General features: G+C 43.4%; 1 protein-coding gene and 1 pseudogene across 1 annotated transcript; one reads left to right on the forward strand and one right to left on the reverse strand.

The window, feature by feature from the left end:
- The first annotated feature begins 3,916 nt into the window (after nt 1-3,916).
- Nucleotides 3,917-5,057, forward strand: LOC101024381 (annotated as a pseudogene).
- Nucleotides 5,058-8,667: 3,610 nt separating this feature from the next.
- Nucleotides 8,668-16,872, reverse strand: SNRPE (small nuclear ribonucleoprotein polypeptide E). The gene is made up of 5 exons (XM_003893259.5): nt 16,740-16,872; nt 16,227-16,253; nt 14,688-14,750; nt 13,302-13,380; nt 8,668-8,878 (listed from the first exon to the last, which is right to left on the reverse strand). Exons 1-5 carry the CDS (start codon nt 16,791-16,793, stop codon nt 8,823-8,825), a joined length of 279 nt encoding a protein of 92 aa, XP_003893308.1. The 5' UTR covers nt 16,794-16,872; the 3' UTR covers nt 8,668-8,822.
- Nucleotides 16,873-16,998: the final 126 nt, after the last annotated feature.

Genomic DNA, 16,998 nt, shown 5'->3' on the forward strand with positions numbered 1-16,998 from the left:
ACTGCACTACAGCCTTGGCAACAGAGTTAAGACCCTGTCTCAAACAAACAACAGATGAATAGATAAAGAAAATGTGTTATACATACATGATGAAATAATACTCAGCCTTAAAAAAAGGAAATTCTGCTATTTGAAACAATGTGAAGGAATTGGAGAACATTATGCAAGAAAAAATAAGCCAGGCACAGGAAGACAAATTCTCACAAGCGAAATTTAAAACCATTGAACGCATAGAGGCTGAGAACAGTGGTTACAAAGGCTGGAGAGTGAGCAGAATGGTGTGGTAACAGTAAATGGGTACAAAATCTCAGTTAAGCCAGGCACAGTGGGTAACACAGTGAGAACACAGTGCGCAGTGGCTCAGCCCTATAATCCCAGCACTTTGGAAGGCCGAGGCGGGGGGATTACTTGAGATCAGGGCTTTGAGACTAGCCTGGCCAACATGGTGAAACCCTGTCTCTCCTAAAAATACAAAAATTAGCTGGGTGTGGTGCTGCACGCCTGTAATCCCAGCTACTCGGGAGGCTGAGGCAGGAGAATCACTTGAACCTGGGAGGCGGAGGTTGCAGTGAGCTGAGATCGCACCACTACACTCTAGCCTGGGCGACAGAGTGAGACTGTCTCAAACAAACAAACAAACAAACAAACAAACAGACAGGAGACAGAGAAATAAGTCTTTGATACCTATCATACATCATTACAAATGTAGTTCATAAGTGTATTGAACATTCCAAAATTGCTAACTTTCAAATGTTCTCACCACAAAAAAAGGGTTTGAAGTAATGAATATGTTAATTGGCTTGATTTAATTATTTTACATTGTATTCATAAATGTAACATCACTTTGTGTTCCATAAATAAGTACTATTTCAAGGCCGGGTGCGATGGCTCATGCCTGTAATCCCAGCACTTTGGGAGGCTGAGGCGGGCAGATCACTCGAGGTCAGGAGTTTGAAACCAGCCTGGCCAACATGGCGAAACCCCATCTCTAATAAAAATATAAAAATTAGCTGGGCGCCTGTAATCTCAGCTACTAGGGAGGCTAAGACATGAGAATCGCTTGAACCCAGGGGGTGGAGGTTGCAGTGAGCTGAGATCATGCCACTGCACTCCAGTCTGGGCAAGAGCGAGACTGTCTCAAAAAAAAAAAAAAAGTATTATTATAAACTGTCTACTTATAATAAAAAATACAGTTTGAGTATCCTTTACCCAAAATGTTTGGGAGTAGAAGTGTTTCAGACTTTAGGTTTTTTTCAGATTTTGAAATATTTGCATTATACCTACCCATCAATCGTCCCAAATCTGAAAATCCAAAATCCAAAATTCTCCAATGAGCATTTCCTTGGAGCGTTATGTAGGCTCTCAAAAAACTTCAGATTTTGGAGCATGTCAGATTTTGGATTTGGGATACTCAACTGTAAAAAGGAGAAAAAAAGAAAAAGAAATCCTTTCCAAAGTAAAAACACCTAAGACACCAAAAAGGCAATAAAGGTAAAAATAGATAAAATGAACATCAAATTTAAAAACCTTCTTTGCACCAAAGGACCCAATCAATGGAGGGAAAAGAAGCAACCTATGGAATGGGAGAAAACATCACAGATCTGATACAAGATTAATATCTGAAATATACAAAGAACTCCTACAACTCAACAACAAAAAAACTAAATAACCTGTTTAAAAATGGGATTTGAATAGCCATTTCTCCATCTGAATAGCCAATAAACACATGAAAAGATGCTTAACATCAATAATTGTTAGGGAAATACAAATCAAAACCACAGTGATACCATTTCATACCCATTAGAAAGGTGGCTATCGAAACAACCACGAAAGTGTTGGCAAAAATATGGAGAAACTGGAACCCTTATCCACTGCTAGTGAAAATGTGAAATGGTGAAGCTGCCATGAAAAATAGTAGGGTGCTTCCTCAAAAATTTAAAAACAACATCACCATATGATCTAGCAATTCTACATCTAGGTATATATCCAAAAGAACTGAAAGCATGTTCTCAAAGAGACATTTGTATACCCATGGTCATAGCAATATTACTCACCACAGGCAGAGATGGAAGCAACCCAGATGGTCCATCAATGGACAAATAAAATGTGAAATCTGGATACAACGGAATATTATTCAGCCTAACAAAGAAAGAGGCTGGGCATGATGGCTCATACCTGTAATCCCAGCACTTGGAAGGCTGAGGCGGGTGGATCACCTGAGGCCAGGAGTTCCAAGACCAGCCTAGCTAACACAGTGAAACCTTGTCTCTACTAAATATACGAAAAAATAAGCCAGGTGTGGTGGCATACACCTGTAGTCCAAGCACACAGGAGGCTGAGGCACAAGAATCACTTGAACCTGGGAGGTGGAAGTTGCAATGAACCGAGATTGCGTCGCTGCACTCCAGTCTGGGTGATGGAGCGAGACTCTGTCTTCATCCCATGTCCCCCCAAAAAGACGGAAAAAAATTTTTTCTACATTTTCCAAATTTTGACATTTTCTACAACATGAATGAAGCTTGAGGACATTATGCTAAATAAAATAAGCCAGTCACAAAGAGACAAATACTGCATGATTCTATTATATGAAGTACTTAGAACAGAAAATATAATAGAGACAGAAAGGAAGAGGAATGGTGATGGCCAGGGCATTAGGGAAAATGTAGAGTTAATAGGTACAGAGTTTCAGTCCTGCAAGAAGAAAAGTTCTGGAGATTGGCTGCACAATGTGAATATACTTAACACTACTGAACTGCACACTTAAAAATGGTTAAGATGGTAAATATATATTATGTGTATTTTACCACAATTCAAAACAATTTTTTATTCTTCTGAGACAGGGTCTCACTCTGTCACCCAGGCTGGAATGCAGTGACATAAACATAGCTCACTGTAGCCTCTCTCAACCTCCTGGGCACAAGTAATCCTCCTGTCTCAACCTCTGAAGTAGCTGGGACCAGAGCCATAACTGGCTTTTTAAAAATTTATTTTTTATAGAAATGGGGTCTCACAGGCCAGGCGCGGTGGCTCACAACTGTAATCCCAGTACTTTAGGAGGCTGAAGTGGTGGATCACCTGAGGTCGGGAGTTTGAGACCAGCCTGACCAACATGGAGAAACCCCGTCTCTACTAAAATTACAAAAAAATTTAGCCAGGCATGGTGGCACATGCCTGTAATCCCAGTTACTTGGGAGGCTGAGGCAGGAGAATTGCTTCAACCTTGGAGGCAGAGGCTGTGGTAAGCCGAGATCATGCCATTGCACTCCAGCCTGGGCAACAAGAGCGAAACTCGGTCTCAAAAAAAAAAAAGAAAAAAGAAATGAGGTCTCACCATGTTGCCCAGGCTGGTCTCGAACTCCTAAGCTCATGTGGTCCTCCTGCCTCAGCCTCCCAAAGTGCTGGGATTACAGGTGTAAGCCACTGCACTCAACCTAAAAACAATTTTTTAAAAAGGAATAAAATACCAAAATGATAAACAAAACAATCTATATCTATTAGTATGAAGCTTAGAAGAATAAGCATCTAACTCTTCACAGTGGTCATCTAGGAAAACACTAGTAGGAAAAGGAGCAACTTTTTTCCTATTTCTATTTCTATACTGTTTGGATTTTGATCATAAAAATGTACTAACATTTTTAAATTTTTAATAATTCCATTGGATATAACTTTTAAGTTAATCTCCAGGTACTAACAGACGTAAGTCCTCAAGCTACCTTAAAAATAAAGTTTTGCCGAGCGCAGTGGCTCACACCTGTAATCCCAGAACTTTGGGAGGCCGAAGCAGGATTGCTTGACCTCAGGAGTTGGAGACTAGCCTGGGCAAAAAAAAATTAAAAATTAGACTAGATGTAGCTTCTCTATTCCCTCTCAAATCTCTGTCTGGTTTGGACCATCTGCCTCCACTCTTGCCCCTACCATGTTCACCAGGGTGACCCAGAAGTCCTACAAGGTATCCGTCTCTGGTCCCTGGGTCTTCAGCAGCTGCTTCTACATGAGTAGGCCCAGTGCCCGCATTAGCTCCTCAAGGCTCTCCCGAGTGGGTAGCAGCAGTGCTTCTGGGGTGGTCTGGGTGCCGGCCTGGGTCTGAGTGGAGGCTATAGTGGGGCCAGTGGTAATGGGTAGCATCACAGCCATCATGGTGAACCAGAGCCTGCTGAGCCCCCTCAAGCTGGAGGTGTAACCCAACACCCAGGCCATGTGTACCCAGGAGAAAGAGCAGATCAAGACCCTTATCAGTAAGTCTGCCTCCATCACTGACACGATACAGCTCCTGGAGCAGCAGAACAAGATGCTGGAGAGCAAGTGTAGTCTCCAGCAGCAGAAGACAGCGTGGAGCAACACAGACAACATGCTCGAGAGCTGTATCAACAACCTTCGGCAGCAGCTGTACATTCTGGGCCAGGAGCAGCTGAAGCTGGAGGCAGAGCTTGGCAACATGGAGGGGCTGCTGGAGGACTTCAAGAATAAGCATGAGGATGAGATCAGTAAGTGTACAGAGATGGACAATGAATTTGTCTTCAAGAAGTTTATGGATAAAGCTTACATGAACAATGTAGAGCTGGAGTCTTGCATGGAAGGGCTGACTGATGAGATCAACTTCATCAGGCAGCTGTATGAAGAGGAGATCCAGGAGCTGCAGTCCCAGATCTTGGACACATCTGTGGTTCTGTCTATGGACAACAGCCACTCCATGGACACAGACAGCATCATCACTGAGGTCAAGGACCAGTACAAGATTGCCAACCGCAGTTGGGCGGAGGCTGAAAACATATACCAGATCAAGTACGAGGAACTGCAGACACTGGCTGGGAAGCATGAGGATGATGTGTCGCACAAAGACGAAAATCTCGGAGATGAACCAGAGTATCAGCCGGCTCCAGGCTGAGACTGAAAGCCTCAAAGGCCAGAAGACTTCCCTGGAGGCTGCCATCATGAACGCCAAGCACCATGGGGAGCCTCCATTAAGGACAGCAATGCAGCTGGGTGCAGTGGCTCACATCTGTTAATCCCAGTACTTTGGGAGGCCAAGGCAGATAGATTGATTGAGGCCAGGAGTTTCAGACCAGCCTGGGCAACATAGCGAAGTCCCCTCTCTACCAAAAATACAAAAATTAACTAGTCTTATAACCCAGTCTCAAAAAAATAAATATTTAAAACTAAATTTTTTTTTTTTTAAAAGACACCACCCCCCAAGCTGGTACCGGGAGCTGAGGAATGTCAAGCTGGCCCCGGACACAGAGGCTGCCACCTACATGAAGCTGCTGGAGGGCAACAAGAGCAGGCTGGAGTCTGGGATGTAGAACATAAGTATATATATAAAGACCACCAGTGGCTACTCAGGTACACTGAGCTTGGCCTATGGGGCCTCACAAGCCCTGGCCTCAGCTATGGCTAGGTTCCAGCTTTGACTCTGGCAGGGGCTCTAGCTCCTCTAGCCGCACCAGCTTCTCCAGGGTTCCTCCAGTGCTGTGGTTGTGAAGAAAATAGAGATGCAAGATGGGAAGCTGGTGTCCGAGTCCTCTGATGTCCTGTCCAAGTAAATGGCCATGGCAGCCCCTCCCAGCCCATCCCTTCCTGTGGATGCCCCAGAGCCAGTGGAAGAGGCCACTGTGCAAGGGAGCATAGGAAACAGGAGTGAACATAGCCTCGCCTAAGTGAGGCTCAGTCCTAGCCCTCAACCCAGTCATGGAGTTTATTGCCTGGGGTACCCCCCTGGCCCATGACTCCAGCTATAAAACAATTTGTTTTTGTTTTTGTTTTTTTCCAAAATAAAGCCTTAACTACCTCTGCCATTTAAAAAAAAAATTGCCAGGCTTGGTGGTGTGTGCCTGTGGTCCCAGCTACTCAGGGGGCTGAAGTGGGAGAATCGCTTGAGCCCAGGAGGTCAAGATCACAGTCAACTATGATTGTGGCACTGCACTCCAGCCTGGGCAACAGAGCAAGACTCTGTCTCAACAATAAAGTTCAAACAAGCATTTCCTCACAAAAGCATGCATCAGTAGATAGTTAAGGAAAATGCCTGTGTTACCCAGTTAACCTGTGATGCTACTAGGCTTACTTACCCCACCATGACACTTTCCGGCCCATAATGCCTTAATCCAAATTAGAGGTACACTCTCTAATCCTGAAACTGTTGACAAGTGTGATATGACAAGAGTTGGTACCCCAAAGCACAATATCCTATTATTTTCAAACTTTTCCTTCTCCCTACCTGCTACTAATTGACCACCAGGCCCACATCAGCACTTTTCTTTCAGAGCCTGATTCTCTATTCCTCCCACCCCCACTTCAAGAATGCTATGAGGGTTAGGGGTGTCTATCATGACCCCCTCAGAAACCAACAGCCGTTCTAGAAAAGCTGACATAACCCAGGGCTGCCAACAAGAGCAGCTTCCCAGCAGGATGTTTTAGTAACCTTAATGAGGCAGAGAGCAACGCCTCCCGTAAATTCTGGTTGGAAGAAACGATCTAGAGATGGTGGAAAAGTACAACTTAAAAAGCAAACACCACAGGCTCCAGTAGAGCAGGAAAGCAAGCAGGGATTTCTAAATACAGACCTCAATTGTAAGAGTTCACTGTACCTTAATTCTCACTATCATCATTTGCTCTGTCAAAAATAGAACCTTCCATGTCTTGATCCATTCAGAATAAGCCACAGCAGGCACAGCTCTGCTTCCACAGGGCAGCCAGGTCAGAAAGGCCACACAGGGAAATGGAAAAGGCAGCCAGCAGGTTTTCTTAGAGATTATACTCCTCTGGGCTTTTATCCTTCTTCCCAGCTATTCTGGTGCCAAGAAGGCTGCAGGGAGGTCTTTGCTCTGCTCTGAAAAAGCTTCAACTCAATCTTTTCACCAGCAGGGCTGAAGCAGTCTCAGGGCTGTAACTCCCTCTGCTGCCCAATGTTTTCTTTGCATGTAGTGATCAGTTTAATTAATTTCAAACTCAAACGTTAAAAGAACTAATGCAGCCCTTTATTTCAAAATATAATCGAAAGAGCATGAGTTCAGACAGGAGGAATATAGATGGAATGCACGGTTCAAAGCTGTATACACTTCTGCATTCACCTACAAATCTCCTTTATCTCAGAAAGGATTTTTTTTTGGAGGCGGAGTCTGGCTCGCCAACCCAGGCTAGGGAGTGCAGTGGCAGATCTCAGCTCACTGCAAGCTCTCGCCTCCCAGGTTCCGCGCCATTCTCCGGCCTCAGCCTCCCAAGTAGCTGGGACTACAGGCCGCCACCTCGCCGGCTAGTTTTTTTTATGTTATTTCTTAGTAGGCAGGGTTTCACCCGTGTTAGCCAGGATGGTCTCGATCTCCTGACCTGCGTGATCACCGTCTCGGCCTCCCCAAAAGTGCTGGGATTACAGGCTTGAGCCACCGCGCCCGGCCAGGATTTCTTTTATTCAGTTTCATGAACTGAAACTACAGTCTCCTTCACAGGCATGTAGAAAAGTAGGAGCCAGGCCGGGCACGGTGGCTCAAGCCTGTAATCCCAGCACTTTGGGAGGCAGTGAGCGGATCCACGAGGTCTTGGGAGATGAGACCATCCTGGCTAATAGGGTGAAACCCGTCTCTACTAAAAATACAAAAACCTTGCTTGGTGAGGTGGTGGGCGCCTGTAGTCCCAGCTCTCGGGGGAGGGCTGAACAGGAAGAATGCGTAAGCTTCGGGAGGCCCGGGCTTGCAGTGAGCTGAGATCCGGCCACTGCACTCCAGCCCTGGGCGACAAGAGCGAGACTCCGTCTCAAAAAAAAAAAAAAAAAAAAAAAAAAAAAAAGAAAAGTAGGAGCCAGACTTCTTGGTCCTTCCTTATCCATCCTTAATAACAGCATTGCCTTTAGCAGAACTTAAGGCAGGCCTTATTCACCTTTCAAGATCCAATTTAAATAGTACTTAGGATGAGGCATTAAAACTACCTGTTTACCAGTCTGTTTCACTGTACTGATTCAACACTGTGTCTAGCTAACAGCATATGCTCACTATCTATCTAACAGAATTCTAACTAGAACCATGTGCAATATTGGGGGAAAGGAAACCTGCCCACATAAGAATTCAACCAGAAATCACTGGGGGAAGAACCAAAATTCTTAAGAGATAAGAATAAGAGACAGGTGTGTTTCTCTAATATACCATTATTCTGCCTAACAATTTACCTACCAGCTGTGCTTGTGGTCCTTTTCAGATTACCAATCTCAGTCTCTTTCCTGTAAACTCTTAACTCATTTTTAAAGTACTTGAAAGGCACTTCATTCTTTGCCTATACCCAAATACTTCTCACATTCTGATCTTAGTGATAAAATTCACAAAGACCTCACAGTGACTCAGTTACAGTGTTGAGCAATACTGACCCAATTAAATAACGTACCCAACCTATTTAGGTTAGAAACTCTGGTATTCCAGCATCCAGAACCAGAAGTGATGAAGACAATTATTAGTGCAATAACCCCAATTTATTTTTGTGAACCCTCCCCTTCTCCACCTCCCAATACTGGAAGCTTACCTGTCAGGCAGAATTCCTAATCTGCCTCAAAATCTACAGGTCCAAGCTCTGCGAATACCAAGTGCTCAAGGCAACTGCCACCCTTCAGAAAACTAAAGTAAATACCAACAACGAACGGTGTTAGTGTGTAAAAAGTCTCTACTGATGAATAGGAAGGAAGAAGCAATGTAAATTTTTAAATACAAACAATCCTACAGCATTTATTGCCATCTTGTATAACACAAGGGTAATCAAAACAATATGAATAAATGTTCATATTAGACAAAGGACATCTAAAAACAAACTGTATTCTTCTCAACAATTTCTCACTTCATTGATCATTTCTAGTTGGAGACACTTTGTAGCAGAGTAATATTATCTCCTTTCAGCATGATCCGACCTGCAACACAAAAACAACAAAAGGCTATTCATAGCCACACACTCAGATGTTTCACTCCCAGAATTTTGTATCCAGTTTTTGAACAACATTTTGAAAATGCTTTCTTATAAAAACACGTAAACATTTTCAAGTGTCCATATAGTGAAATGTTTTCTGGCTCCATTAGAATACATTTACCTTTTCTACAAACTAACAAAGGTAGATGATATTTCATAACAAGCATCATTTCTATGAACTAAGTCAACTCAATAGGCCTCACACAACATTTCCCAATGCTGAGTTTGTAAAAGTTTGGAAATGAGTCGTATGTCAAGTTTGGGAAATATAGCATATTATAACTCCATTCTTAAAGCTGTTAGTATATTAAAGACTCCACCCTATCTCTACTAAAAATACAAAATTTAGTTGGGCGTGGTGCCGTGCGCCTGTAATCCCAGCTACTTGCGAGGCTGAGGCAGGAGAATCGCTTGAACCTGGGAGGCGGTGGTTGCAGTGAGCTGAGATCGCACCATTGCACGCCAGCCTGGGCAACAAGAGCAAAACTCTGTCTCAAAAAAAAAACAAACCAAAACTCCACCCTACAATACACAAACCTGTTTAAGTTTTACCCAAACTTTCCTAAGGTTATTTAAGACGATACTTTTCTAAGAAATCTATAAACATCTTCAGGAACACTGGTGTTCACTGGCAGAACAGTTTGAGACATGTTGATCAACTCCAACAGCAATTAAACTGTTCTACTTTCCCAGGCTTCTGCAGGTATTAATAATATTCTATTCTACAGGATGAATACTACCATGAGAATTCAACAGTTGGTAAATAATTTATAAATAATATGACCTCGGTGAGGCTAAGCCTGCCCTTCCTGGCAAGACATCTTAAAATCTGAAAAATCCAGCTGGGTATGGTGGCTCATGCCTATAATCCCAGCACTTTGGGAGGCCAAGGTGGGCGGAATGCCTGAGCTTAGGAGTTTGAGACCAGCCTGGACAACACGGTGAAACCCCGTCTTCTACTAAAATATAAAAAATCAGCCAAGTGTGGCGGCATGCACCTGTAATCCCAGTTACTTAGGAGGCTGAGGCAGGAGAATCACTTGAACCCATGAGGTGGAGGTTGTAGTGAGCCGAGATTGTGCCATGGCACTCAAGCCTGGGAGACAAAGCAAGACTCCGTCTCCAAAAAAAATAAATAAATAAATCTAAAAAACCCAGGTTTTCATAAAAATAGTGTAAGCAGGAAGAAGCTAGCGAAACACCATACTGCTTCTCAGAATCTACTTTCCACATATCTAGTATAGGTTCATGAGAATTCTGAGGGTCTGAGAGACACCTGAAACCCACCACTGATAAAAGTATTAGTGAGCATTTAACAAATGAAGACAAAATGCCTAAATAAACCTCAAGTGAATGGGATGTTAATAGAAATGATTCACTGTGTCTTGAAACCGTGAATACTAAGACCATTCATTAACTGGGTTAAGAAATACCGTTCATTGCCAGGCTTAGTGGCTCACACATGTAATCCCAGCATTTGGGAGGCCAAGGCAGGTGGACTGCCTGAGCTCAGAAGTTAGAGACCAGCCTGGGCAACACAGTGAAACCCCATCTCTACTAAAACACAAAAAATCAGCCAGGCGCGGTGGTGCACGCCTGTAGTCCCAGCTACTCGGGAGTCTGAGGCAGCAGAATTGCTTAAACCCAGGAGGCGGAGGTTGCAGTGAGCCAAGATCGCGTCATTTCATTCCAGCCTGGGCAACAGAGTGAGACTCCGTCTCCAAAAACAAAAGAAAGAAATACCATTCATTATTCAAGTATTTTTTAGTTTCTATTATGCGCCAGGCATTGAGTTAGGTACTGAGCACACTAGGGATCAAAAAAGGCATGATTCATGCACTTATGGTGAAGCATCTCATAACAGGAGAGACATTAATAAAATAATTTCAATAATAAATGTTTTACTACAAACTCAGGGAGCACATAACCCCGCCTCCCCCATCCCCAGCAAAATCAAATTAAACTCTGAACTTTTTAGAACAGGGCTTCCTAACCCCTGGGCCACAGACCAGTACCAGTTCTGGTCCCTGTTAGAAACCAGGTCACACAGCAAGTGAGCAGTGGGCAAGGTGGCAGAGCTTCATCTGTATTTACAGCCACTCCACATCACTAGTATTCCTGCCTGGGCTCTGCCTCCTGTCAGATCAGCGGAGGCCTTAGATTCTCATAGGAGCATGAAACCTATTGTGAACAGGGCATAGAGGGATCTAGGCTGCGCACTCCTTATGAGAACCTAATGCCTAATGATCTGTCATTGTCTCCCATCACCCCCAGATGGGACTGTCTAGTTGTGGGAAAATAAGCTCAGGGCTCACACTGATTCTACATGATGGTGAGTTGTATCACTATTTTATTAAATATTACAATGTAATAATAATAGAAATAAAGTGCACCATAAATGTAATGTGCTTGAATCATCCGAAAACCATCCCCCACACTCCGGTCCATAGAAAAACTGTCTTCCACAAAACTGGTCTCTGGTGCCAAAATGGTTGGAGACCACTGTCTTAAGAGAACTGATATTTGATCTGAGCTCTAAAGACACAAGGAATATCATATACAAAGATTAATGGTTGGGCAAATGCACAGACTCAAAGAACTGAAATAAGACAAGTGTTGCTAAAGCTCAGAAAGTAAGGCACAGTGATATGAGATGAGCAGAGGGAGATAAGACTAGATCATAAAGATCATTAGATTTGCAGAATCATTAGATTTTTTTTATCCTAAGAGCAACAGGAAGTCACTGAAGAATTTCAAGCAAAGGGATGACATGTTCAGATTGTTTTTAAAAGATGACTGAGGCCTGGAAAGCAAACTGGAGGTAGCTGCAGAGAAATCAATTAGTAAGCTGAATTGGAAACTGGTGCCATTCAATAAGGCGGGAAATAATAATACAATAGCTCTAAACAGTGTGAGTTGGAATTGAGTTTGCTTTCTGATATGCTGACTTTAAGAAGCCTTTGAAACATTCAAGTAGAAATGGTGAATAGGCCCAGACTTGGGAGTCCCAAATTTGGGAGTCAATATACATAGATGGTAGTTAAAGCTGTACTCCAGTGCCTAGGCAGACAATACTGAATGACAGGAGGGCCTAGAACCAAGCCTGGAGCAACTCATTTAGTGACTGGGTCCCAAAGAATGAACATACAAGTCTGAAAAATAGCCAGAAATGAAAAATTAAAACCCAAGTATAATATCGTAGAGCCAAGGTGTGATACTGCAAAATATTTATTTGGTCTTCAATCCCATACAACTCCTAAAATCCTCAGAATCTCTAAGGTGTTGCCTTTTTGTATGCTAATGATTGACTGACCACCAGCAGCCCCTGCAAAGTTTCAGCATTGGAGCTGCTCACTGAAAGGACCAAGGCATTAGTGAGGTCAGACTTTCAGCCCCACCCTCCAACCCAGGGAGAAGAGGAGCTGAAGGTTAAGCTGATCACCAATAGCCAATTTATTCAGTCAGGCCTACATAATGAAGCTTACATAAAAACTGAAAACAATGGGTTTCTGACAGCTCAACACATGGAGGTTCCCAGAGAGCAGTGAGCTTGTAGAGGGCACAAAAGCTTCGCATCCCTTCCTATATGCCTTGCCCTGTGCATCTCTTCATCTGTATTCTTTGTAATATCCTTTATAATAAACCAGTAAATATAAGTGTTTCCCTGAGTTCTGTGAGCTGCTCTAGCAAATTAATTAAACCAAAGGAGGGGTTATGGGATCCAGTTTACAGCCAGTCAGTAAGAAGGACAGGTAAAACAATCTGGAGCTGACTATTGGCATCTGGTGGAGCATCGAGGGGCAGGGAAGGCAATCTTGGGGATTGAGCCCTCAACCTCTGGGAACTGACACTATCTCCAGGTAGATAGTGTTATTAACTGAACTGAACTTGACGACTCCAAGCTGACGTCCACTGCAGAACTGACTGCTTGCTTGGTGTGTGGGGAAATACGCCCACACATCTGGTCACAGAAGTCTTCTGTGTTAATTATTGTCAACTGAGGAAATAGAAAAATCTACTTGGGTTTTCCCCCCCACTCAGACAATGGAACAAAGCACTTTAAGGAGGGAGTGGCCAATGGTGCCAAATGCTGTTGAGAGTTTAATTAAAATGAGGATTAGTACTGATCATTAGATTTAACACCACTAGTCTTTGGTTCCCTTGGTGAGAGCTCTCTGGGCAGAGAAGCCAAAATGGAGTGTGGTGAGAAGTGAGTGGTAGAGAATAATTTCAAAAGTGTACTACTACTCTGAATAATAACTTCTCAAATGCAAAGTAAAATCAAACATGAACTGAGTTGCAGGTCACTGAATTCTGCAAGTGAACAAAACATTTCTACGATTCTGTAAGACCACTTATATCCTTACCCAGTTGTTTTCTTGACTTTGTTTTAGAATGAATCTCTTCTGCATCATCTAATACAAGGTTCATATATTCATCAAAACCCTAGAAAAATAAACAAACTGTCATCGTCAAAGAAAATCACATCCAACCCATTTTAAATGTGTATACCTATGCAGATACAAAATCCAACTAACTTCAAAGATTCACTCATCTCAAGCCCCGCACTCCACCTTCCACCCAAAGTCTTTTTTCTTTTTTTTGAGAAAGGATCTCACTTTGTCTCCCAGGCTAGAATGCAGTGGTGTGACCTCGGCTCACTGCAGCTCGACCTCCTGGGTTCAAGCAATTCTGCTGCCTCAGCCCCACCAAGTAACTGGGACTACAGGGCGCACCACTGTGCCCGGCTACTTTCTGTATTTCTGGTAGAAACAGGGTTTCATCATGTTGCCCAGGCTGGTCTCGAACTCCGGAGCTAAAGTGATTCATCATGCTCGGCCTCCCAAAGTGCTAGGATTACAGACGTGAGCCACCGTGCCCAGCAAAATATTTAAAAATTAGCTGGACATGGTGGTGCATGCCTATAGTCCCAGCTACTAGAGGCTGAGGTGGAAGAATCACTTGAGCCAAGGAGTTCAAGATTGTAGTGAGCTCTGACAGCACCTGGGTGACAAAGCAAGATCCCAACTTAAAAAAAAAAATTACTTAGGGTAGCCTGCTATCCCTATTTAACCCCACTGAGCTCTATTCAGGTATCACCTAACCCACAACAAACAATTCCATTAGTCTCCACCCTTCCTAATTTCCTTTCTTTTGTCCCCTCTCTCCATACTAACATCGTTGCTCAAATATTTTTTTTTCAAATAATTTTTAAAAGTTAATTTTCAGCCAGGCATCGTGGCTCATGCCTGTAATCCCAAGACTTTGAGAGGCTGAGGTGGGAGAATCACCTGAGCCCAGGAGACCAGCCTGGACAACAATGTGAGACCTCGTCTCTATAAAAAATAAAAATTTAGCAGGCTGTGATGGTGCACACTTTTGGTCCTAGCTACTTGGAAGGCTGAGGCAGGAGGACTGCTTGAGCCCAGGAGGTTGAGGCCACAACGAGCCATGACTGTGCCACTGCACTCCAGCCTAAGCAACAGAACAAGGCCCTTTCTCAAAAATAAAATACAAATTTTCTTCTCAACACAGACAGAGGAAAGAAAATGAATTAAAAGTTAATTTTCCCTGTCTATTAAAAATTACCCAATCCTTACCTATCAACAATGAAAAAAGGCTAAATAGCGGCCCCCAAAAACTTTGCTTAGGTTGGATCTTTCACTTTTTATACAATGTTCTGGCTAGCCACTTTCTGAGAAATCTTTTGCTATGACCAAACTGCTATGAGATAAAATTGCCTGGATACTCACAATGATACAGCCTTCTATCCGCATATTCACTTGCTCATAGAGCCACACCTGAATCCGCGATCTCTGAAATAATCATAAAAGTAGAAACGTTAAAAAAAGAAAAATGGGGCCGGGCGCAGCGACTCATGCCTGTAATCCCAGCACTTGGGGAGGCCCAGGCAGGTGGATCACAAGGTCAAGAGATAGAGAGCATCCTGGCTAACATGGTGAAGCCCCATCTCTACTAAAAATACAAAAAAAATTAGCTGGACATGGTAGCACACGCCTGTAGTACCAGTTATCAGGAGGCTGAAGCAGGGGAATCACTTGAACCCGGGAGGCGGAAACTGCAGTGAGCCGAGATTGAGCCACTACACTCCAGCCTGGGCGACAGAGTAAGACTCCGTCTTAAAAAAAAAAAGAAAAGAAAAGAAAAGAAAAAAAAGAAAAAGAAAAACAGGCCAGCTGCCTCGATTCACACCTGTAATTCCAGTACTTTGGGATGCCAAAGCAGAATAATTCGCTTTGTGGCCAGGTGTTCAAGATTAGCCTGTGCAACATTAAGCAAGATCTTGCCCCCTCCCCCGCCCCCCTCCCAAAATTGAAGTACACAAAACCTAACCATTTTGGTCAAACGACAAGAGAAATATGGCTCCTAAAAAAACTGTAATGAATGTAAGTCAAGAGTTTTAACTAATTAGCCCATATCTAAGAATTATTCACCAGTAATAATAATCTCAAAGAGAATTTTCATTTAATAAGTTCTATATTGGAACTATATAACCTAATAATTTTCCTGTAATCTTGGGACTCAACATTTCTTACTGCTTCTGGTTTCAATCTATTTAAGAGTGAAAGTTTTTGACAGCATAGCACAAAGCAGCAATTTCTAATGACCAAGGGCTTATATCTTGCAGCAAAATCCAGTTCCAAAACAAAGCTTTCTCATGTCACACACCTAACAACCAGGACAGGAGCCCTCAATTCAGGTGGTTAAAAATTATTATCACCTGAAATTAATGTTTTTCAGTTGTGTCGTCACACTATAAAATTTAAGTTGCTAAAGTTCCCCCCAAAGGAAAGCAGCTGCCACCAAATTCCTCTGAAGCTACCCCTTCTTTCTTTTTCCGTCTTTAAGTTTTCCAACAGATATTAAACACATCACCTCTTGACATGGTTTAAGTTGGTTGGGTTTTTCTTCCAATGTGTTTCATCTTAAAGGGGAGAGGTTCCAACGTTCTAGGCATAATCACTACTAACAAAACTACTGATGCCCAAATACCATGCTCAAGTCTGCTGATAATACTTTTTGAAATTAAAAAGTATTTTTGATCTTGCAAAGTAATAATACAATTCTTTGCATGTTGGGAAGTGGCATGGATACACACCACTTCACCACATTAGTGCTTTCTCAGTACTCCTTCCCCTCGATTACCCTTCAATCTCCAGTCACATCTATTTTTAAATTCTAGAACACAGCGATCACTCAGGTTAACACAAAAAACTAAATCAGTTCATCTCTTATTTAAAAAATAGTTACGAAACAAGCAACTTACGTACATTTTGTAAGTATCTGAAGATGAGGTTCTGCACCACAGTGGCTAAGGAAAAAATACAAAAGCAGCATAGACTCTGCTTCCTGAAACAACTGGACGACCCTGTTTCCGTCTCACCTTGGTATACTGAACGCGAGGTCTGGTGCTTACGCAAACAAAAAGTGCCCAGCTGGGCATTCATTAGGGGTCTTCTAAAGATTAAAGAACATCCCTTCTACTTTCATTCCCCTGGAGTTTCCCGAAACCTTTAACTCCCGTTTTCACTCCGCACCTAAAGTTCTCTTCCCTCCTTTCGCCGCCTCCATTCCTGCATTCCCCCACGGCAGGGATCCACCCAAGACCACCTCCCCACCATCACGGTTCTTCAACTACCCGCGCTTTCTTCCAGTCTTGGTCGCCCCGGGGGCTCATGGGATGTGGATTCGTACTCCGCTACCCCAGGCCTGCTCTCAGTGTCCGCCTTCGCACCCCGTATTCTGGCCCGAACCTCCCAGTCCTGACATCCTGCGTAGGATACGATGGGCTGCACCATAACCTTCTGCACTTTCTGGCCCTGGCCACGGTACGCCATGGTGAAATTTCACAAAGAGCACAACCTCACGCTGCCTCTGAGAGCAATTTCCGGAATAAAGAACCGGAAGCGGAAGTATGTGAAGGTTACGCGGCGACATGGGCGTCTCCTAGGAAATGCCCCTCTAGCCACGAAGTCATGTTTCTCCGCTGCATGGCCTCCGAGGGAGGCCAAACTGAGGCGTCTGCGCTGTGGAAGGTGGACC

Source organism: Papio anubis, chromosome 1 (genome assembly GCF_008728515.1).
Source record: "Papio anubis isolate 15944 chromosome 1, Panubis1.0, whole genome shotgun sequence".
In the NCBI taxonomy this organism is placed as follows: domain Eukaryota; kingdom Metazoa; phylum Chordata; class Mammalia; order Primates; family Cercopithecidae; genus Papio; species Papio anubis.